Source organism: Podarcis cretensis, assembly GCF_951804945.1.
Source record: "Podarcis cretensis genome assembly, chromosome: 12".
Lineage (NCBI taxonomy): Eukaryota > Metazoa > Chordata > Lepidosauria > Squamata > Lacertidae > Podarcis > Podarcis cretensis.
In genome coordinates, this window is record NC_137181.1 from 31,679,624 (window position 1) to 31,704,027 (window position 24,404).

The 24,404-nt window shown below is 42.0% G+C and overlaps 1 protein-coding gene across 2 annotated transcripts; it reads left to right on the forward strand.

Annotated features, from left to right (window-relative positions):
• The first annotated feature begins 4,653 nt into the window (after positions 1–4,653).
• Positions 4,654–23,042, forward strand: TMEM106B (transmembrane protein 106B). Of its 2 annotated transcripts, XM_079948241.1 has the most exons (9): positions 4,655–4,819; positions 8,412–8,485; positions 12,399–12,611; positions 16,807–16,870; positions 17,660–17,819; positions 17,943–18,083; positions 18,185–18,234; positions 20,345–20,398; positions 22,472–23,042. In XM_079948241.1, exons 3-9 carry the CDS (start codon positions 12,404–12,406, stop codon positions 22,608–22,610), a joined length of 816 nt encoding a protein of 271 aa, XP_079804367.1. In that variant the 5' UTR covers positions 4,655–4,819; positions 8,412–8,485; positions 12,399–12,403; the 3' UTR covers positions 22,611–23,042. The 2 variants fall into 2 exon arrangements, with proteins under 2 accessions (XP_079804368.1, XP_079804367.1); XM_079948242.1 differs by lacking the exon at positions 8,412–8,485 and having other exon boundaries at positions 4,654–4,819.
• The last annotated feature ends 1,362 nt before the right edge of the window (positions 23,043–24,404 follow it).

Sequence of the window (24,404 nt, forward strand, 5' to 3'; positions counted from 1 at the left end):
AGAAGACACTGTGTGTGTGTGTGTGTGCGCGCGCGTGCAGACTTGTGTGTTATCTACCTTAATGTTCTGTTCTGAATAAGCTGTCTATATTATGAATAGAGTCCAAGTGTACAGTAGACATAATCTGAACACTTCCCGTGCTTTAAATCAAAGCACAAGAGGCATTAGTCTTTATTTACGTCAGCACTTTTCTTTGCTTGATAGCTTTTATATTTTCATGTCAGAAACACCGTACCTTAACATTTCAGAGTTTTACAGCAAACTCCTTCTATCCTGCCCTGTGTTCCTTAACAACATGGTGCCATCCATCAGCCGTTTGGTGTCAGTTCTCACAAATCAACTGCCAAGAGAATGCACTTCCAAGAATAAAAATGAAGATGAAGTCAGCAACATTTGAGCCTGCTCCAAGTTAATGACAAAAGAGCTGCATCCCATCATGAGATGAGTGGGAACCAAGATCTCTGGAAAGGAGAAGGTAAATCGTTACACATTAGTTGCAACGTGGCTGTCGATATAAATTATATGCTAAGAAAGGAGGTGTTCTTAAAAAACTTCTAGAAAGAAAAATGACTTCGTTTATGCACGTTTTGATTCAGTTTTAAGGCAAAAGCAATAAATGGAAGAAAGAATCAGTAAAAATATATTTTCCATGATCCCAAGCTGCCTTAATTCTGCAGCCAATTCCATTATATACACCCCACCCTAATCTCTGAGCAGCAAGAGACTCCAAGCGTTCCAATCACTTTTCCGGGGCTGAGTTTCCTTAGAATGAAGATTAACAGCAGATCAATGTCTTTAGGATATATGCTTTCAATTACCGTTTTTTTTGCTCTACAAGACTCACTTTTTCCCTCCTAAAAAGTAAGGGGAAATGTGTGTGCGTCTTATGGAGCGAATGCAGACTGCAGAGCTATCCCAGAAGCCAGAACAGCAAGAGGGATCACTGCACAGAGATCCCTCTTGCTGTTCTGGCTTCTGAGATTCAGAATATTTTTTTTTCTTGTTTTCCTCCTCCAAAAACTAGGTGCGTCTTATGGTCTGGTGCGTCTTGTAGAGCGAAAAATACGGTATACATTCAGTATATACAACCTAAGCATAGGATGGAGGGGCTCACAGCATTAATACCCCAACAGATCTTGCTTATGCATTAAGTTTCCAGAGAAGCCCAGCACAGAGCAAGGCACTTCCAAGCTGCTTCTGGCTCACCTGACACACAGCTCTGCCCATTGCTATCCTATGTAGCAGCTAGTTGAGGGTGGGGAAGGTCCACCCATTTGTTCTATGGCACAGAGCAACTTATTTTTATTTGCTAAATCATGGTACTTAACTAGCCTGTCAAAGTCATTATTTTAACAAAGGAGCTGGTTTGGCTGGTTTCCCTCTTGTAGATTCTACCACATACACACAGGATTACAGGTTTGGAATTGGACCCCAGGTTCCATCCAGACTACCCCCAACTCCTAACAGTTTATATTCTATGATCCCAATCTCACACTGCCTCAAATCTGCAACCAGTAAGTTCCATTATATGTAGTGAGCTGGTGACATGAAACCAGTGATTGGTAGCAAGGCTTTTTGCAATTAGACTCTGCTTAAATTTGGTGCCAAACGCAAGCCCCTATTTCCTCAGAAGCGTCTGAATGAATCTGATCCCTTCCTAAAGTAGTATGGCTTGCATTTGGCACTGAATTAAAATGCCAAATGCAAACCCTGGTGCCAAGGAACCACTGGGAGCACATGGCTTAAGAGTACATTCCCAATTGCTCATTTGCAACTGGGCTTGCTTTGGAAGGTGCTTAAACTCAACACCACATGCAAGCCCCACTGCCTTCCAGGATGGATCAGATCCACTTGGGGGTCATGATGACATCAGATGATAGACAGACTTGCCCACCTGTCAAAAGTGATCTATGGAGAGGTGGCCACTTTTTGATCTGACCCACCAGGTAACTGTGGTTCCCCACCACTGTTCCAAAGTTATGTTGGTGTGAGCAACTTCTGAGAAGACCTTTTCAAATGGGGTAACCCAACTGTGGAATGTTCTCTCCAGGGATGACTGCTGGGCACCTACTATTCTGTGTTTGTGGTACCAGAGAATTTTGTTTTATTTTGTTTTCTTTTTGTTCCACTTAGGCCTTTTAAAACATCAACTGAGCGGTTTCCAGAGTTGTTTCAAACTGCTCTTCTGATACTATTGTTTTCACCCACAGGCTGTTTTCATTGTCGAGTTCCTTTTTATTGGATTGCTTTATTTTATTGTTGAATTCTTTATAATATGCATGTAAGTGCCGCCCTGGGAACACTTTCGAGCTGGAGGTGCAAGATATAAATAAAATAAAAAGTGGCTTTGCGTACAAGAAATGGAAGAAGGGTAGGATGGAGAAAAATCAAATGTTCTGTTTGTGATAATTTATAATGCTGCATGAAAGCCACAGTTCAGATGTAATACTAGCAGGAGTGCATAGCAACTGGGATAAATTATACCTTTTATCCTTTGCTTTCCTTCTCATGTTAATCATCTCACTCATTTGTCAGCCAGCCCACAGCTCCTATCATTTCAGACCACAGATAGCATCAAGAATGACAGTTGTCGATAGCAGCACAATATATCAAATGCATACACCGGATATGCTTATGCTTTATTCATACAGAATAGTGTAATGCAAAGATATCATCATCACAGTGTACACAGGGTTGAGATGATCCACCAAGAAATCTATCTGTGAATTATAGATTGGTGCATTCATCAAGGACTTATTCTTAAGGGGAGCATCGGGAAAGCCTTACTTCTTTATACACCCTACCTGCCAATATAAGCTTCGCTTAGCAACTGAGGTCAGGTGCACACTCATGTTGACTCTGCATCCAGTGCGCTCCCACTGCTGGTTTGGGAAGCAATGTTCACACGTTAGGCACGAATCATACCTATTGTGTCATTGCTTATGAAATATTGCACTTTTCTCCAAACCAGCTTTGATCCATAGCAGTTGAAACCTAACCATGTTTAGGCTCCAAGTATTTCAGGAACTCTACTGGCCAAATTTGGATTACAGTACCCATCATCCTGACCATTGGCCATGCTGGCCACAAAAGTGGATGAACTAAATTTGCCTTGTGTGATGTTTACATACGGTGGGACTATGTAAACCTAAGCCACAACTCAGTCCATAAAAATGTTACAATATATTTGAGGAGCTGTGTGTGTGTGTGATGTGTGTGTATTCCAGAAATATCTTAGTAAGGCATTTTTTGTGATGGCGGAAGAGTTGGCGTGACTTGCTCAGTTCAGCTCTCCCTTGTCTAGGAGGAAGCAAAAGGCTCAGATGCTCCACTTCCCAATTCTATTTGGAACCAAGCTTGAAGTACGTTTTGTAAGCCAAGCTCCTGATTTCTGACTCATTCAGAATGACAGATCAGATGTCTGGAAATGGCAAAGAAAACCCTTAGATTAGAAAGAAGCAATCTAAACAGTCCAAGTGGGATTTCTCCATCTCCCTCTGCAGTACTCATCATCCTTCCCTTGAGCCTGGTGTGCATCAGAGTGTGGCCACCTCACCTGAGAGATACCCAGGGAAGACTGTGGCAGTGGTCCAGCTGCCTTCGTATATTATCTGACAGCCCTCACTTGTTTCCTTACTGAAACCAGTCAATGAGAGATGCCTCTGTTTGTCAGCTTGCTCTTCCTCTTTAGTCTCAGTGCTGTCCTTGCAGAAACCACCAAGGAGGAGGATGGGGACAAAACTAGGATTGGTTGGGGTCTGCCTCCACCTACTGTCAGTCTCTCTGCCTTCTGCCCAAGCAGTCCTAATGGTCACCAGCCAGCACCAGAAATACCCCAAACACATGTCCCCTCTCTGTGCATACAAATTCTGCTCAATGCAAATCTGAGGCAGATCCCCCCTTTTTTTTGGCAGATCCCCCAGAACATCTGGGTCTTCTTGCTGAACCCTGCACCCAAACACACAAGCAAACCTAATTACTCTTCTTTTTTTGCCTTGGGTGTTTAAGAAATCCTTCTTGGTAAAATATCCTATGTTGTGGTACATCTGAAAAGAGGACTTTTCAGAAATTAGCTACCTGTAGTCAGAGCTGCTTTTCTTAGCCAAAGATAGGAAATTTGGACAAAGCCCCCATTCCAACTGATTCCGAATACCTAGGAAACTCCCCACCCCCTCTCCTATAGGCCACAGTAGTTAGCAAGCAGTCAGGTCGCTATACCCAGCTCAGAAAACAAGGCAGATACATGCATAAAAGAAAGGTGATGACTGAAATCCAGTTATTCACCCTTCGTCTATGCTGCCATGTCATTGCAAGCACCTGTACATCCTCTTCCTGTGATGGCCAAACCCCTCCCACCCTGTATATTTTTTGCAGCCAGTTCTCCTTAATGACAGTCAATTAGGAAGATGACTGCAAAGGGAGGGAGCATGCTCCGTAGAGCATCCTTGGCTCCCCCCCCCCCATTATAATTATTATTTTGCTCACGCAAATACCGCTGCTTTTTCCTTCCGCCTGCATCCCCCCCCCCACCCCCCGTTTCTAAGATCAGGCGTTGCACAGCCCTCAGCCACTTCGCCGTTCCCTATCTCAGCTCGGCAGACGGAGCTCCGATTCCAAGGATGGGCAAAAAGGAAGGGCAGAGGGCTTCAGCGTCTGCTACGGAGCATGCTCAGTCGCCTTTCGCCGTAGAACTCGACGGGCAGCTGTTTAGGTTGCTACACCGGGAGCGGAGGGAGGCGCTGAGCCAAAGGGAAAAAGAGAAGCCCCACAAAAACAAGCCGCGCTCCTTTCGCTTGGAGAAAAGGCTCGGGGGCGTGCGGTGAGTTTCGGGGGGGGGGAGCTGGGCGAGGAGGGAGGGCTGGGCAAGCGGGTGTCGCTAGCCTAGTGCTCGGAGGGGGAGGTCGGGGCACCTTTGGGTGCCGTGAGCGCGCGCGCGCACGGATGGGTTTGTTTTTCTGCTTATGGCATCAGCTGCGCGTTCCGACGAGCAACTCTGGCCCAGAGTGGTGGGAGGGAAGGATCGCGGCCTGCACGCATCCTGGGCTTGTGTGTGTGTGTGTGTGCGTGTGCGCGCGCAGGAGCGTTGCCAAACAAAAGGGGGGGAAAGCCGGGAACGGAGGAATAAATAAATGCATCGCCAGTGGGAGCGATGGGGTAATTCATTGGGAATTTGGGCCGCCATCCTAATACATATACAGCCTTTTCCTAGGCATCAGTTCCCTGCTTTGAGTGCAGATTGGGGGGCGAAAGAGAGGAAAGAGTTGTGCTGCTGCCTGTCATTTCTGTCGGGGCCTCTGAGAGGGTTAGGTTTGGCAAGGCCTTGGAACCGGCAGCCCTTTCTTGCAGCATACATGTAAAACACATTTAAAGAAGTCCTGGGAAGTGTAGTGCTGGTAATCGTAGCGAGGGTAAACTACAGTTCCCAGGATTCGAGGTGTGCATGTCTCATGTATTACTTTCCCCTCCGCCTTTCTGGAGTTAAGCCTCAGCATTTCGGTGCCTAATTACGTTTACTGTACTGTACTTCCCATTGTCTGTCTGCCCTGGAAGAGCAAGTGTGGGGTCCCAGCTTTTCTCTGGGTCATTGGGTTGTTGTTTTTATTTTGATTATGTACTTTGTGGTTTTATATTCTGATTATATCCTGTGAATCGCCCTGAGACCTGTGGGTATATGGCGGTATATAAATTCAGTTATGATTAGAAATAATATATTGAGACAGGGTTTGTATATAGGGGGTGTCTGAAATCTAATGCCAACTAAAGCGCTTCTTGAGATAAGCATTTATATTGTAGGTAGATGTTAAGGGCTCCTGCCGATGGTACAGTAGATTAAGAAATGCTAAATCATTACTTCCTCTCTACTTCCTCTGTATTGAGGAAGAGTCTGCATTGCAGTTTCTCATTGCACAATAATTAAAATCTTTATTTTTCTGAATCTGGAGCAAGCAACTAATAATTACTCACTCCCTACTAGAGTTGCAGAGAAGTGCATCAGTACAGGTGTGTTCATAATTTGGGTGTGAAGTGATACACCACTGCGGATGGAAAAAACCACGTGATTTTGTTACTTCCCATGAATTCAGATATGGTTCTGAAACCTGAGAAGTTGGTAGCCATTGAGGAATACAGTGGTACTTCTGGTTACGTACTTAATTCGTTCCAGAGGTCCGTTCTTAACCTGAAACTGTTCTTAACCTGAAGCACCACTTTAGCTAATGGGGCCTCCCATTGCTGCTGCGCGATTTCTGTTCTCATCCTGAAGCAACGTTCTTAACCCGAGGTACTATTTCTGGGTTAATGGAGTCTGTAACCTGAAGCGTATGTAACCTGAAGCGTATGGAACCCGAGGTACCACTGTATGGGAAAGGAGAATGATTGGAAAGTCACCCTCTCCTCATAGCTCAGCAACAGGAGACAGGTGAGCTCAGCAACAGGAGACAGGTCTAAATGAGTAGCTTCTTGCTTACCTCATCCTATATCTCAGCAGCCTAGGCATATTAAATTACCCTATGAAATTCAGGACTAATCTGTTCATCTAAGGTCTGAACTGGAATGATACAGTGTTAAGGGAGAAGGCTTATTTTTGCTTCCCCTCATGGGGTTGAGGGATGCATGCCTCATTGATGTGCATCCCTCTTCTGTTTTTCACACCACTATTTGAATTCCAAGATACTTTAAGCTGTTTAAAGATCTACCCCTCCCACAGCAGAAACAGTCCTCCTGTGAGTATCTTATTTATTTGGATTTGAGAAAGTGCTTTTCTTGTAATGATAAACCTAAGGAAGCTGCCTTTTACCGAATCAGACCATTGATTGATCTAGCTCAGTATTGTCTTCACTCTGCACTCAGAGTTTCAGGCAAGAATTTCTGCTTATACCAAACTCATTGGTCCATTTAACCCAGTATTGGCCCAAGATTTAAGGCAGGTATCTTTCCCAGACCCATGTGGAATTAAGCCTGGGAAATTTTGTATGCAAAGTGTGTGCTTTACCACTGAACTATGATCCTTCCCCAAGTTTGGGAACAAGAGCTGTTTTGAAGAAAGTTTAAGCTCTAGCACCACATAATATGTTTTACTTAATTATTTAAATTATTTTATTTATTAAATTTCTATACTGCCCTTCATCTGAGGAAAAACAGGGTGGTTTACAATATAAAATTATTTATAACCTACTCTTAATTGTTCACACAATCCCAGACTGAAGGACGTTAAAATGCAACAAAACAATCTTCATTTAAGTACAACTTAATGTAAAATTAGACAATATACTATCACCATAATACTACAACTGCCAAACAAATGGTACCACTTTGGCCAAATGCTATGTGTTTAACCTGGTGTGCTAGTGGGTGTGGAATTTGTTTAGGTATTGAGTGAGCGGATGTGTACTGAGCAAACTCTTTGTTTTTTAATGGATTTTTATATTTTATCTGCTTTATGCTCCGTATTATTTATTATTTATACACTATATTACATATTTTTAATTCCCTCTTTAAAACGCTTTGCAATGAAAACAGTAATTCCAGAGTTGGGATTTTTTGAGAATAAATTGCTCATTATATGCATTGCTCTCGTCTCACTACTTATTAAGCACAGGGCAATTTGAATGTCAAAAGCCCTACGTGGGTAGGCACCACATGCACATAGAGCTCCCTGCTCTTTTCTGCCCTTCTGGCCCTGTAGTTGCAGGATGTTGCAGCCTGTAAGCCCTGCATCTTACAATTTTTAGACTCATCCATACAAACTCAAGCCACTTTTTTCTTTCTTGGGCAGGCCCGGGAATGGGGGTGAGGGGCAGAAAAGAAACAGGACCTCTCTTTTAATTCCAGTACTGCATGTGAAAAGCTGAGAGGGGAGGGAGGGGGAAGAGAAACAGAGAGCATGCTGGGAGCTGTAGTCCTGGATGCTAGCTCTCCTGCTGAGCATCCTACTACATCTCCCATAAAGCCAGCCATTTTGCAAAACAACCCCCTCCTCCGCCTCTGCCTCTCTTGGGAAACTCGTCTCCTGGGTCCCGAGGAGGGAGGGAGAAGCAACCTACCGGAGCTACTTTAATGAGGGTTTTTTTTGTTTCTTTTAATGGCGTGCGCCTTCCCTGATGTTGCAGCTTGCAAGCCGCGCAGCTAGGCTGGGCACCAGAGCCGTGTGTGTGCTCGTGTGACAAAAGAAATCCCTGCAGAAACGGGGAGAGCAGGGGTTCCCCTCCGGAGCTTCTTTCTGTCGGGCTACGTCACAGGGAGGGAGAAAATACCCCGGGCCCCGCGCCCAGGCATCGCGGTGCGTGGTGTGTTTGCGCGGCGACTGACCTGCAAATTGATTGCTTCACTGCTTGCTTTTATCACTGAATTGCCCGTAACTTAATGTCGGCTGCTTCTGGAGGGTCTTCCATGTCTCGTTTTTGTCCCTTCAGGTGAAGCGCCCATACCTGCAGGAGGAGGAGGAGAAAGGCGGTGGAAGAGGAGGGAGCGCGGCCAGGGGACGCAGGTGAGGCAGGCTGAGCCAAAAAGAAACTGCACACCTGCTGCCTTCTGGAGCGAGGCTGTTGGGGAAGAGGCAGGTGATAGCAGAAGGAGGGAAGGGGCTAGCTGACCACACACCTCTGTGCGTGCGTGTACATCTATCTGACTATTTATCTATCTATCTATCATCTGTCTGTCTGTCTGTCTGTCTGTCTATCTATCTATCTCACATACACCCAGCGCTGTTACCTGAGGGATGGGAAGCAGAGGGGAGGTGGGGTTTGGCTGAGGAGCAGGAGGCAATTGTGCTGGTTTGCAGGGGTCACTAGAGGGGTTTAATTTGCTTGAAATTTCCCCTGGTTGGCTACATCTTTTATTAAAAGATAGGGTGCTTTTTAAAGACATGCTATGCATATTTATTATGGCATGCTTTTTTTGTAGACTAAATCCCCCCCCCCTTTTTTTTTAGTATGGTGCAAGTCCAAAGCTTGCATGCTACTCTGCAACATTACGGTTCGTCCTCCCAATAAAAGGTTTGCCCATTTGTGGATTTGGAAGGATTGTTATTATGTGCTGACATGACTACCTTTGCTTTTCATATTTCTTTCCATCTTTAAGGTGCCACGGTTTTGTTTTTGCTGCAACAGGCTAACATTGCAGTCCTATTCAGGTCTATCTATTCAGAAGTAACTGCTGATGAGTTTAGTAAGGTTTATTCCTCTTAGTTGCAGCCTAAAAGAGATACACATCTAGAAGTTGTTGCACATTGTCTATCCTTGATATATCTGATTTCCTTCCTTCATTCCATGATTGTTTCTTGAGTTCGGTCTTGGAGACATTTGGTGTCTACTGTTTACAAGGCCTCTGTCATCTTATGTGTGCTTTGGCTCTGGGAAGTTTCGAATCTAAGATTCATCATAAAGCTTCATACTTTCATTTATATTACAGAGTATTAAATATTCCTCCCTCTTCTCAGAGGATTGATGAATGCTAAATGATTAGTAATTTGCAAATTGTGGTTTGCATCAGCAGTCATTATATATTACATATGTACTGAGATTATGACTTCAGTTTGTATGTAAGTCATGTTCAGAGTAGACCTATTAAAATTAATGGATTTAAGCAGGTCATGACTAACTTACCTCCATTTTAAATGGGTTTCCTCTGAAAATGGCTTACATATAACTCTTGATCTCTATTTCTTTTCTAGTGGGAAAGATGCTGTAGCCCTAGTCAATCATTGTTATTAATATAGAAAGGTGCAACAGAACTGCCATTTTAATTTGGGTGTTGTGGAATTTATACTCATTTTCACAGGTAGTTTTAATGAATAATTTTGTTTCTTGGGAAAATGCAGAAAGGGTTAAAATGCTGGGGACTATGACCTTTTGTGAGTTCCATTTGTTTTGATAGGTGGATGGGAAGCCTCCCACTAAGGAATTATTTACATATGTATAGCTAGGAAAAATCCCAGGCAACCCAAAATAAACTTTCTGTCACTGATTAGGACTCTGAATACTTGATTCAGGAAAGAAATATATTATGAGCAGAGCTTAAGCTAATTACTATAATTAGTTTGCATTAAATTATTATTAGGCATTAGGTTGCTGTGTGTCCCACTTGCATTTTGGGTCAGTTTGTTTTGTTTTTGTGGATGAGAGCAAACTGCTACAACTGTTTTTTAAATATTTGATTCAGCAGCACCTCTTCAGTATTACATAGGGTTGCCATAAAAAAGTGAAAATCACATTTTTCTTAGGAAAATCAACACTTCAATTATGGGCTGCCATAAGCCCACATTTCCCTGGACATTTTAGCCGCTTTTCAAAAATTGTACCCGGACACCATTTTCAACAGACGAATCCCGACTGTGTCTGGGAAATTCCAGACATATGGCAGCCCTAGTATTACACAGTCTTATTCGTGTTCTAAAGGATTTATTCCCAGGTTAACGTGCACAGGAATACAGTTTTATAATCAAATTCATACTTATTTTGATACAGTTTGATCTATCTATCTAAAATACAGTGGTCCAAGCCAAGCTAACCATATCAGATACTGGCTTGCTCTGAATTCCATTACCGCATAGTTTTACAATTCCTCTAGTCTCACAGCTGTACCTGAATTGATGTTTATTTTTTGTTTCAAGTAGTTGTCTTATCATGGCTAGCACACTGTCCAAATGTCCAGTGTGATAACTGCCTGTTTTATCTTTAACTCAGCTGACTTTAAACCCTGACCCAGCAAGCCTTCCCATAGTCCAGGAAATTTTAGGCTGCAATCTGGCCGGCAAAGCTGTATGAAGCGGCAAGGCCACCGCTGTACCTGCAGGCCTGCCATGCGCAGAAGAAGATATGTGGGTTCATGTAGCTGCACCATCCTGTATCTGGCCCATGCCATCACATAGCAGTGTAACTGGTTGGGATCCAAGACATTCTGGGGCAGCTCAGCCCCACCTGCTCCCTGCCTCCAGAATGTCCTACTTAGAAGCTTTCTGCTGGCCGACACCCCACAGACAAAACTCACAGTCAGCAGGAGGCTAGCTTAGCTAGGGGAGCTGGGTAGAGGGACCTCATTACTCATTTCAAACTGCCCCCAGCCCCGTTCTGGGCTCCATTAGTCAAAGTTCTGCAAGTATAGCAGGGAAATGGAACAGACATTGTTGGACTGCAATTTCCATCAGCTCTAGCCAGCATGGCCAGTGGTCAGGTTTGATGGGCCGCCGGTTCCCCATCTCTGGAAGCAGAGTAAAAGCAAAGCAGGGATAGCCCATTCAGCCGAGAACACATATAACATTGCTGTGGATTTCAATTCACAGGAGCCCTATCTTAAAAAGTTGGCAACCCTACATGTTTAGTGTACTTACAGATGGCTCTCTTGGAGACAGCTGATTCGAGGATTTCAGATCAATATTTACATGTTCTGGTTTCTGGCTGTCAGGATGATTTGTGAGGAACAAGTGTAGGATTAGTGTACTGAGTGGAACACATGAGTAGCTTTGCAGCAACATACATAGTACTGAAAGAAAACCAAGAGGTAGGTATTATGAAGAATGTATTCTCCATAACTAAAGATTCTGCACACAACTAGAAACTTTTGGCATAATTATCATAAAATGAATGTATGGGTGGTAATAATTCTTGAAACAATATAACTTTTTTCCCCAGTCAGAAAAAGCAGATGATGATGATGATGATATCTTACTTATATCCTGCCTATCTGACCGGGTTGCCCAAGCCACCCTGAGTGGCTTCCAACAGAATATAAAATAACAACAAAACAGTACTAAACACCTCCTCAGCCTTTCACAGACATAATGCTGAACAACTGTTTTCCTTAATTGGGATTATGTGTTGCAACTGAATACTTCAACTGTGATTAAGAATTGGCTTGCAACCAAACCAGGATGGGAGACCACAATGTCTGAGGTTTGCACATTATGGCTTGCATCAGTCAAGGTTAAATATTACATCTGAACTGAGCCAGTCATGATTATGGCAGTTTGCCTCCTTTTCTAGGCTCCCTGCTAACAAGTTGCAAGCAAGTCTCCCTGAATGTTTTCCTGGTGGGCAGTGGTTTATCTCAGCAAGCTGAACCATAGTTTTAGTGTTTTCATTTATTCAATTCAACAGTACAGTGGTACCTTGGGTTAAGTACTTAATTTGTTCCGGAGGTCCGTACTTAACCTGAAACTGTTCTTAACCTGAAGCACCACTTTAGCTAATAGGGCCTCCTGCTGCTGCTGCGCCGCCGGAGCTCGATTTCTGTTCTCAACCTGAAGCAAAGTTCTTAACCTGAAGTACTATTTATGGGTTAGCGGAGTCTGTAACCTGAAGCGTATGTAACCTGAGGTACCACTGTATTTATAGCAATCCCAGTTAATAGCTCTCCAAATGAAGCCTCCCATATATAACATGCCTCTTAACTTTTCCTACCAGCAAACATGGGGAAGTCTCTTTCAATGCCGTTACATGGATCTAAAGAAGATGGGGTTTCATCAACGGACAACATGAGGAAGGGATTAGTTCACTCAGAATCTCACAGTGAAGATGGAAGAAATGGAGACGTGTCACAGTTCCCATATGTTGAATTCACAGGAAGAGATAGCGTCACATGTCCCACGTGCCAGGGAACAGGGAGAATTCCACGTGGTATGTCTAAAATGCATGAAACATTCTAAATAATAAAGTGCTGTGTTTTTGTCTTCCTCCTCTTCAAGTCCTCATGAGTCCTTATGCTTATCTGTTGTAGAAAGTGTATAATGACTGAGTACTGATATGTTTTGCTGGCCTTTTTTGTATATGAGAATATTATTGAAAGACTTGTGGTGGGATATCCTTGGATTTGGGTCCTTTGATTTTCTCTCTCTGCTTTATTCACCAAATTCATAGAAAATCACATTGAACTTTTTAAACAATACTAATGTGATACCTTACCAGTTTTCAGTTGCAAATATGGCAGCTGGGCATTCACAATGCAAGAAGGCAACTATCAGTCAACACCAGGCAAAACAAGCCATGGTTTATTTTATTATCTGTGAGCAGGATTCTGGTTTCTTCAACAAACCATTGTTAAAGCAAACTACGGCTTAGTTTTTCATCCAGTCATGGTCTATGATATCCTTTTACCATTTTAAAGCTATTTTTTCTCTTTTTTTAAATTTGGAAATGTTAGAACTTTTATCTGATGGCCTCTGTAGAGTTGTGGTTACTTGTTAAAGTTATGCTAATGTACAACTGGGAATCCCTTAAGATGGTGCTAGTATATTGTACAATGTAACTGGTAGCTGAAGCGAATGTTACTCAATATACCAGTACATTCACATAAGTATAAATTGCTTATACGTTAATAGGGTTAAGTTCTAAACAATGGATCCTATTGATACAGAAGGCTAAACTTAAAGCCTGCAGCAAAGTATGTTTTGAATGAAGTTTGAGGGGGGAAACTTGTTGGGTTAAGTAGCGTAAAACAATATGTGTTGAAATTACTGAGTCGTTTTAACAAAATAAGTGAAAGGGTTTGTGTTTTTACTTTTAAAAAGGCATTTCATAGAAGGTTTCAGAACATGCGGTGCCATGAAAATTATTAATTGATTGATGTTGTAGCGGTTGGGGGGGAGCCAGCACCAAGCTAAACAAAATACTGTACTAAATATAATGTCCATCGAAAATTTCCAATGAAAATTAGAAGCTGAGGGTAGGGTGGAAGACATATTCAGTGTTTGTTTGTTTGTTTGTTTGTTTAGTCATCCTGTTTATGTTGGATCTTTCCTTCCATAGGAGCCCAGAATGAATTAGGCAGATTTTAAATTTAGGGTCTAAAAGTAGAGAGATACCTTTTATATCAACAGCCTCAGATATGCAGATGACACAACCTTAATGACAGAAAGTGAGGAGGAATTAAAGAACCATTTAATGAGAGTGAAAGAGGAGAGCGCAAAATAGGGTCTGAAGCTCAACATCAAAAAAACTAAAATCATTGCCACTGGTCCCATCACCTCCTGGCAAATAGAAGGGGAAGAAATGGAGGCAGTGAGAGATTTTACTTTCTTGGGCTCCATGATCACTGCAGATGGTGACAGCAGTCACAAAATTAAAAGCAATGACAAACCTAGACAGCATCTTAAAAAACACAGACATCACCTTGCCGACAAAGGTCTGTATAGTTAAAGCTATGGTTTTCCCAGTAGTGATGTATGGAAGTGAGAGCTGGACCATAAAGAAGGCTGATCGCCGAAGAATTGATGCTTTTGAATTATGGTGCTGGAGGAGACTCTTGAGAGTCCCATGGACTTCAAGAAGATCAAACCTATCCATTCTTGAGGAAATCAGCCCTGAGTGCTCACTGTAAGGACAGATCCTGAAGCCGAGGCTCCAATACATTGGCCACCTCATGAGAAGAGAAGACTCCCTGGAAAAGACCCTCATGTTGGGAAAGATTGAGGGCACAAGGAGAAGGGGATGGCAGAGGACAAGATGGTTGGACAGTGTTCTCGAAGCTACTAACATGAGTTTGACCAAATTGCGGGAGGCAGTGGAAGACAGGAGTGCCTGGCATGGTCTGGTCCATGGGGTCACGAAAAGTCAGACACGACTAAACAACAACAACTTTTATATTGTGTCTCTGTCGTGGAAATTCTACTCAGTATTGATCCAGAGTAGAACCTCAACATATACTTAGCAGAGTAAAAACCTAAACACGTTGTAGGATCCCCCCAAAATAGACCAGAGGCAATTGTACTTCATCCAGCAGAGCTTTACTGCTACTGAAGGCAAATGAGCATAATGGTCACAAATCCAGTACATTCAGGATTGGCACTGTCCACAATAAATCCAGTTGCAGCAGACTTAACTTAAACATACAATTGTTGCTTTTTTTCTGGGGGTTCGCAGGGGTACACATACCCCTAAACATTTTGTGAATCTTAACGGGAGAAGAAACTAAAAAAAATAATTTTTTCTCTAACATGATGAATTGTCAGTTCTGTTACTACCTCCGATGGCGGCCTCATTTGTTGTCACGGTGTTTCCTGAGTCTCAGACAGAATGAAAGTACTCCTAAACCTTTTTAAAGAAAAAAAGCACTGCTTACAATAACTTATAATAAGACAAAACCGTAACGCTGTATACAGAACACCACACTAGAAGGAAAGAGAGACAGAAAGAGAAAGTGAAACCCAGGCTCCTTCTGGCCTTACTTTTATAGTCTGCATGACCTTGACAGAAGAGGTAACAGAACCAGTTTAAGCCAGCTGTACTCAGCTTCTCTGAAGGAATAACCCAAACATCAGGAACCTTCTGCTTGTTTCTTTCACACAGAGAAGATTTCCAGAACCCTCTTGAACTAATTAGAAGAAAGATCTCTACAATCACTTCAATACTTTCTGTACTAAGAAATGCAAACTGACACTCTCTTCTAAGGAGCCCAGGGTGGCAGACATTTATTTGTGTACAAAATTTCTATACAGCCCATTAACAAAGTTCTCTAGACAGTTTGTCTCTCTCCCCCCTGACATCTCATTTTAATCTTACAGGCAATAAGTGGGAAGTAGGTTCGTCTTGAGTGTGTATGTGTGTTACTTGACTGAAGTAACCCAGCAAGTTGCCTTTCTGCATGAGGATTTCAGCCAATGTGTCTCCTTGTCAGATGTTAACACTGAGCCCATTGCCCCATGCAGGCTCCCGTGTGAAGCCGATTTATGCATAATTGCAATTTTGCAGCCTGCTTTCTTGACATTTTGCCAAAATCTTTGTTAACAAGAGTACACAAATCAAAAGCGATAGAGGCCTGAAGCCAACGATTTGACTGGTTACTTCAATTCTCAGTGCAGATTCATAAAAGCTTGTTGCCTCAAGCCTCCCTACTATTCCCATGTTTTGCCAGCTCTTTTACTGTCCACCACACACTCCCTACCCCCAGGATCCATGAAGAGCACCCAAATGTCTCTTGTTTCTATTGTGGGAACGAATCTGCATGAGGGTTTATTCTCATTTCTCATTCTGATTACCATGTAATTCCGCCCACTCCTTAGGTGCCTCTTTCCCTGCCTCTTCTGCCTCCCCTTTCCTTGGGTTTCAGCTTTTCAGACATAAAGACACCAGAAGAGCCTGCTGCATCAGGCCAAAGGCCCATCTAGTCCGGCACCCTGTTCTCACAGTGGTCAGCTAGATGCCTATGGGAAGCCAGCAAGCACAACAAAACTCTTCTCCTGCTGCAGTTTCCAGCAAGTGGTATTCAGAAGCGTACAGCCTCTGACAGTTCCTCTCTCATCCTTTTGCCACCCTAACCTGAGCTTCCTATCCCCTTAGCGTTGCCATCTTTGTCCTCCTTGTTCCAAAGCTGCCGATGAACTTCCACACAAGTGGTGGTTGTGGATGAATCACAAGTTGTTGTTTTTTTAGTGATCAGATTTTCTGCAGTAAGGGGAGGGGGAATCCTGATTAAATACTTTTAAAAAAATAATCATGCGGATGCTACGAATAACTGTTTGTGCATGAGCAGGGCCGATTTCCCCAATAAACACTTGCCTGGAAACCATTGGGGGAAGCCTTCAGAGGCATTATGCCACAGATGAAAAGGCAGCACAGAGCAAAGTGGCATGTCAAAAAACCCCAAACCAGTTCTCTTCTGCAACAAATTTCCTTCAAAGAAATTGCCTCTTGATAGTTTTATTGCACATTTTTCTTAAATTTAGTAGACTGCGAAAGAATTCAGTGCAGAGCTGTTAGTACTGCAGACAAGTCATTTTTATCATCCTAGGATGCTACACGTTTTATTGATTCTTTTTAGCTGCATTGAACATGGGTGGAAACTCAAGATACTGAACAGTTATGTTCTTATTTGTAGGTCAGGAAAATCAGCTTGTTGCCCTGATTCCATACAGTGATCAGAGACTGAGGCCAAGAAGAACGTAAGTTTTAAAGAAGCAATATAAACGTGTGTTGTCCATGAATTATTCAAGCTGGGTTTGGTCTATCCAAATCTAGAATAAAAAGATGTAATTTGGATGGTGTTCACTATGTGGCTTTTGAGTACTCGGGAACAATTCCCATTAACCTCAATAGCCATTTTTTGTGTTTGTGATGATAGGTGGCTGCTTTGCTAGAAGTGTTCTTGTGTATCAACACTGAAGCATTGTCATGTTTCTTTGAGTGGATGTCTTTACTATGGTTCAGGTCACTGTAGTGTTCTCAGGGGCTTCAGGGAAGAAAGCTAGCATCCAAGGTGTGCTCCTCCATCATTGCCACTCTTTTTCGTTCATACCATTGGATTTTCTTTGCTATTATTTATCTATCTAAGATGCTTTGTCCAACTGTTAGAAATCATAGGATGGCTCAGATAAACCTAGCTCTGCCTTGACTGGGAAAGTGCGCAACCATGTTGCAGTGGCTGTGCATAATGTCTTCATGCGCTGTGCATAATGATCTCGTGGGGAGGGCGATCTGGCTCTCAGAAGGCTTTGTTGTTATGCTGGGTCTCTTTGCTCCCATACTTGCAGGATTTAGGTAGAATGCAGCCAAGCATTTGTGAAAAAGCGTATGCACACTACGTGCTCTGTTCAAAACAGCAATTTGCTTTAGAATAGGTGAATGGTGAAGGGCAAAGTAAATTGGGTGCAGCTTCTCCAAGAAGGTATCACATATAGTGTGTGTATCTATGTATCTACAGTGGTAACCTGTCTCTTCTCTCTTCCCTGCAGAAAACTTTACGTTACTGCTTCTGTAATTGTATGCTTACTACTTTCTGGGCTGGCAGTGTTTTTCTTATTTCCTCGATCAATTGATGTTGAATACATTGGAGTCAAGTCAGTATATGTCAGTTACGAAGCACAGAGGCGCATAATATACTTAAATATTACGGTATGTTCATTGTTAAGTTCTCTTTCGCTTCCTTCTGTGGTTGGCATTTTACTGTATATGGATCATTGAGATACGTATGATTTCTCTTTAATCTAGAATTTTTTTAAAAATTCTCTTCTGTAGAACACATTGAACATCACAAACAACAATTATTATTCGGTGGAAGTTGAAAACATTACAGCGCAGGTGCAGTTTTCAAAGACTGTTATTGGGAAAGCACGGCTGAGCAATAACACTCACATTGGCCCACTCGACATGAAACAAGTAAGTGTACTTGACTTAATTCCATACAATATGGCTGAATGTGCAGCAGTCATCTCTTGTTTCACATTCTTTATCCTGATCTTTCTTTTTCTTTTTTCCAGATTGATTATATGGTGCCCACAGTTATACAAGATGAAATGAGCTACATGTTGTAAGTGGTTGGCTCTCTAGAGTACACTGACACACAAGAAGGGGGACCCACAGTGAAATATTGCAGGGTATCCTCAGCCCCTAGCTAGCAGTTACAGTCGTAACTTGGTTGTCGAATGCCTTGGTACTCAGACGTTTTGTTTCCCAAACGCTGCAAACTCAGAAGTGAGTGTTCCGGTTTGCGAGCATTCTTTGGAACCCAAATGGGGCTTCCGATTGGCTGAAGGAGCTTCCTGCAGCCAATCTGAAGCTGTACTTTGGTTTCCGGAACAGATTCTGTTCCACTTCCGAGGTACAACTGTATGTCTATACTTGAAGGAAATTTGTCGAAGAAATACAGTAAAGTGTTCAGGTTCAGGTGCCATCACTCTGACTTTATTCCTCTTTAGCTGGGCTTAACTTCTTGGTGTGCATCTGTCTAGGGATTACTGCTGGACAGCCCAGCAGAAATCAGAGAGAAGCACCTTCCTGTTCAAAAGTGGCCTCTACACCTGACCATTAGGCTCACTTCCAGCCCACCCCCCACCCTCCATTTTCTTCATTTTAACCGTTGAACATTCCTTGGGCAAAACTCCTTCAAGTATAGGCATAATTGCTAGATTCAGGTAGTCCTCATTCTCACATGAAGCTAAACTATGGCTTAGTATTACATAATTGAACCTGGTTGATAGAAAAGACTACGACCGGAATACAGAAACAACACACGTACTTTGGTAACTCAAGAAAACCACAAGGAGGAGATTGGAAGCTTTCATTTTTAACTAACTGTGGTATAGCATCCTGCCCCAAAACAGTTAGTCTTAACTATGGGTTACTGAAATAAGCCAATGCATTGCCTTATTTCAGTAAGCTGTTATTAAGACTAATCAGCTGCTGTCTTGGTTTAGACATGCTAAGCTGATGTTAGTTAAATATTGAAACGAAAGCTTTCTGTCTTCTTGCAGCTGCGTGCCAGAAGAGGAGTGCTCAACCCCAAACCTTGCCATGGCTTATTCATATTGGCGTTGTGTGCAAACCAGCCACACAGTCTGCCTAATCTCTGGTTATTTGGGACCATCCTTTGTTCTACCCTCCCCTGGCATGGGAGCGCTTATAATAATAATAATAATAATTTTTATTTATACCCCACCCTCCCCAGCCAAGGCCGGGCTCAGGGCGGCTAACAAGCAATAATAAAACAAGTTGAATGATTACAACTTAAAAACAAAATTAAAATACGACATTAAAATACTGAAACATTAAAATATTAAAATGTAGCCTCATCGCAGGAGGAGTAAGGAAAAGAAAAAAGAAAGAGAGGGAGGGAGGGAATCAAATTGGCTCCAAGCCAAAGGCCAGGCAGAACAACTCTGTCTTACAGGCCCTGCGGAAAGAAATCAGATCATGCAGGGCCCTGGTCTCATGAGGCAGAGCGTTCCACCAGGCCGGAGCCAAAGTTGAAAAGGCCCTGGCTCTGGTTGAAGCTAATCTAACTTCCTTAGGGCCCGGGACCACTAGGGTGTTGCTATTTATGGACCTTGAGGCTCTCCGTGGGGCATACCGGGAGAGGCGGTCCCGTAGGTACAAGAGTCCTAGGCCGTGAAGGGCTTTAAAGGTCAAAAGCAGCACCTTAAATCTGACCCTGTACTCCACCGGGAGCCAGTGCAGCTTGAAAAGCACTGGGTGAATATGCTCCCATGGCAGAGACCCCGTGAGGAGCCTCGCTGCAGCATTCTGCATCCGCTGGAGTTTCTGGGACAGCTTCAAGGGCAGCCCTGCGTAGAGTGAATTACAGTAGTCAAGCCTGGAGGTGACCGTCGCATGGATCATAGGAAAGCATGGATCATAGGAAAGCAATCTGAATTTCTCCCATTTTCTTCTGTCATTCTGACTTCAAAATACTTTTGTTTTGTTTTGTTTGTGGAACGGCAGGAAAGTTTGGGGGATACATTTGTGTTCGGTTCAAGCCCGATTCCTGCCATCAACCAATTTTTGTTAAGTACCTCGTTTTACCTAAGCCCATTCCCAGTTGAGCTAAGGGGAATCACTAGTTAGAATTAAGAACTTGGCGTGTTTATTTTAGCCTTGCTAGCTTTTAATTATGCTTACATTACTTTTTTTCTTTCTTACAGTGATTTTTGCACCTTACTCTCTATCAAAGTGCACAACATAGTAGTCATGATGCAGTAAGTATATTTTGCATTTTCATTTACACAGAGCCCTAACTTTCTAAACTATGGGTTGTATCCAACATTCATAATACTCAAGAGTACTTTCTCTTTGCCGTTAATGGGCACGACCAACTTAGGTCCATTAACTTCAGTGTGTCAGCTCTGATTATAATTTTAGTTCTGGAGTGGGGAACCTTTGCTCTGTAGGCAATTTTTGACCCTCTGGCAGTTGCAGTTTGGCCCGTGAGGCCATGTTTTCTAAAGCCACATCTGCCTGTCAATCAACTCGTGTCACTCTGATGGATGGGTGGCATCACTTCATTAGATGGTGTTAAATCATGCTCAGTTTGGCTGTGCATGTGGGTTTCCCACAACCAATGTAGCAGGATTCAACTCTTTGCTTATCAGCAAATGATTGGGGTTGGGTGGTGTTCCATTAAGAGCAAATGGTATGGGAGTGACCTCAGATAAGATGAGGAGGCGTATGATGACATATTTTTTCTTTATCTTCCATTGAATATCATGAAAAGTGACAGCAGCTAGGGTTTTCTTCTCTTTTGTTCCTTTTCTTTCAATGATTTGCAATAAAAAAAATATTTTTTAATATTATTTAAATTGGATTTTTAAAATAAAATGCTTTTGGAGGAAAAATCTTTCTAAGGATAGTTTTCTGTTTAAGTTACATTGTAGTCCAAAGGCTATTCATCAGGAAATAAGGATTTGTTTTGTTTAACCACATCAGTTAACAAACATGGATACATATGCTATAATGTTTTTGTTTTAGTTAAATAAATTGTTTAAATTGTTACTAAGGAAATGATTATTTTTCTCCTTCCAATAAAGTACTGCAGAAAAGTTTTCCAAATATAAAGTTAGCTTATTAAACCTCACAATAATTTTATAATTATTGGTCTATGTATTTCCAATAGTATAACCAAATCTGTAATTTTCGATATAACAGTTAAAAACTACTCTGAAAATTTATTATTCCCAAAATGAAACCTTCCTCTGGTTGTAAATATTAAGATGATACCAGCAAGAATGAGTCTGTAAAAAAAATGATTTAAATCAAGTCTTACTGGCTAGAGATTTAAATCGATTTGATTTAAATCAAATCCACCCTGGTTTGTTGGAAGAGAAGGTTGTCAGTAAATAAAAGAAATCTTAAGTCATCCTACTGAGAGCCGTAATTTCTGTTAAGAAAGCCTTGGCTGCTGCAATCCTGGGGCTTAAATCCTGCTCCGTTCAGCAGGATTTAACCCAAACCCCTGATCAAGAAGGTGTTGGAATTGAAGCCCTAAAGAAAAGGAATTTTCCTCCATTTTAGCAGCACCTTGCTGTCTGTGAGGTACCTTGAGCTACAGCACTTAAATCACCAAATCGGCTGATGTCAGATGATTGACAGGGTGGGCCAACCTGTCAAATTTGGTCTACAAGGCCAATCCAGATAGTTATATAGCTCACAGAGCCAAAATGGTTCCCTACCGCTGAATTAGTTGGTTGCAACTCAGTTGCTGTGTGACAACTGTTTCTTTATAAAACCAGAGTGTAGCACTTTATCAATCCCTGTCTACATATGTTTTATTGTTGTTGATTTACTGGGCGCAGAACTGGAGTTTGGGGAACGAAACTAAAGGACTTGCATATTAAGTAAATGTTTGCATAGTGTGTGTTGGTTGCACTAATAGGAAAAGCCCTGTCAAACAACCATAAGCTCAGAAAATCCTGTCATTGCGGAAGAACGATATTTCTAACCTGTTAGGTGGTAGCAAAAATGGGTTGAATATGCTAGATGGACTGGAGGAGCTAGCCAAATACATCAATCTGGAGCTGTGAAAGATGTTTATCTTTATTCCCTCACTAAACCAAGAGTGTGCAGGCCCGATGTGGCCAACAAGCCTTCCCCAGAGACCCCACAGTCCCCCAACCCAACTTGGTGCCACCACCAGTGGATTTTTCATCTCAATATGGGTGCCCCACCAACATGGTCATAATTGCGAACGCCCCCTCACCTCCAAAAGCTGAGGTAGTATATAATGTATAAACTCTTCGTTCTCTCTTCCCTGTCCCTCCCCCCCCCCTTTTAAGAGTGACTGTGACCACCTCTTACTTTGGTCACTCTGAACAAATATCTCAGGAGCGGTACCAGTATGTTGACTGCGGTGGAAACACAACTTACCAGCTGGGTCAGTCAGAGTATCTAAATGTACTTCAGCCGCCTCAGTAGAAGAAGCAGAGTTTCTGGCTGCAGGAGGAAAGAAGATTAACTCTTGGTTCTTTTACTACTCACTGAAGTTGAACTTTCATATCTAGTACTGCTTAAAGAGGTGGATGTATATAATTTAGCAGCCCTGAAGGCTTCTGTACTTTGGAGGCGTGAGCAGCAAAAGGTCAAACTGTATATATTCACGTTTGATAACTTACCCCTTTCCACTCTAAATGTGTAAGTATTCTGTCAAACTGTTACAACGGGGAAGCGGGGAGGGGTGGCTGTTAAATCAGCAAATCTGTATTTTCCCTAAATGGAAACATGGGTACATGATTATAAAAGTCAGAGTGAAACCATATAATTGTATAAATTATGCTGTGATGCTAACAAGTATGTATTAGAAAGTAAACTAATAACGCACCAATAGTATGACTAAGGTTTTTTTGTTTTTGTTTTTTTAAATGAAGGAAGTTTGGCCGTATTGCAGCATTATAGAGGGTTACACATTTGCATTAATAACAATATGGCAGATTTCACTGTGTTGGAATTTTGATCTTAGAAATTTTTATTATAGGTGAAGTTACTGCTGTTTTTTCCACAAAGAACATAATTTGCTTGAAATCTTTGGGTATATTGAATATATGAATACCACTAGATTGCTGCATATTTGCAGAGCAATAGGTACAAAATGAAGACTAAAATGTATTAAAACGTGGTTTTGTTTTTAAAAAACCTAAAATAATACATGTGCTTCAAAGCTTCACTATAGAAATCTGTAATGAGTTTTTATGGGTTTTGTGTTTTCCATATTAATCAATATAAAGAGGTCAACATGCTTATCTCAGAATGTGTTGTACATTTTAAGCTTAAGTTCACTTCATTGTCATTTGAGCAATACCATAACTAGACCTCTGACAGCTTGAAGTGAATGTAAAATATACCAATCAAAACTGATAATGTCTTGTAAAAATCAACCATGTTTTGACTTAAATCAAATTTGAGAATTGCCATAGGTCAAAGCAATTGCATTGTCTTAAAGAGCTCATGTTTTGACTATCTTCTTACTGAACTGAATAGAGTGGTCACTGAATGAATGGTGTAGTCCTAGTATGGTTTCACTTGCTAACACAGCGTTTCTCAAACTTGGTCCCCCAGCTGTTGTTGGACTACAACTCCCATCGTCCCTAGCCAGTAGTGGTCAGGGATGATGGGAGTTGTAGTCTAATAAACAGCTGTTGACATACTCCCATGTTCTTGTAATTTTGGAATGGAAGCAATTGCTATAGGAGACAAAATTGTTACAGTGGTAGGTTATCGGTCACCTTTCAGGGATTACTTCCTTTCTAATAATAACACAACATGCAACTGTTTTACAGTAGCTCCCATGTCATTCTGCTTATGTATGGATAGGGCTTGTTGCATCTAACTTGGACAACTGGTGAAAGGCACATCATTTTGTCATTGCTTTGTTGAGATAGATACATTTTCAATTTGCTGTATTTTCAGTTGTATAAGCTCTGTTTTGTTGGTTAAGGAATACTAAAACTCAGCTGTAATATTAGGCCCTGCTCATAAAGTTTCAGCTAATTACTAACAATTTGAAAACACTGGACTTGATCCAACCCATGTAAAGCAAAGAACCATTGGTTTATATGCCCATTTTTTTGCTTACATATATGTTTTCCATTTACAGATGTATATATAGACTTGATATGACAGGATTTGGACAGCCGCACTAGTAAATTCTTATAGATTTCTTTTTAATGTTAATGGGGATAATGCACTTTGCTTGGGAACAATAACTGGTATGAG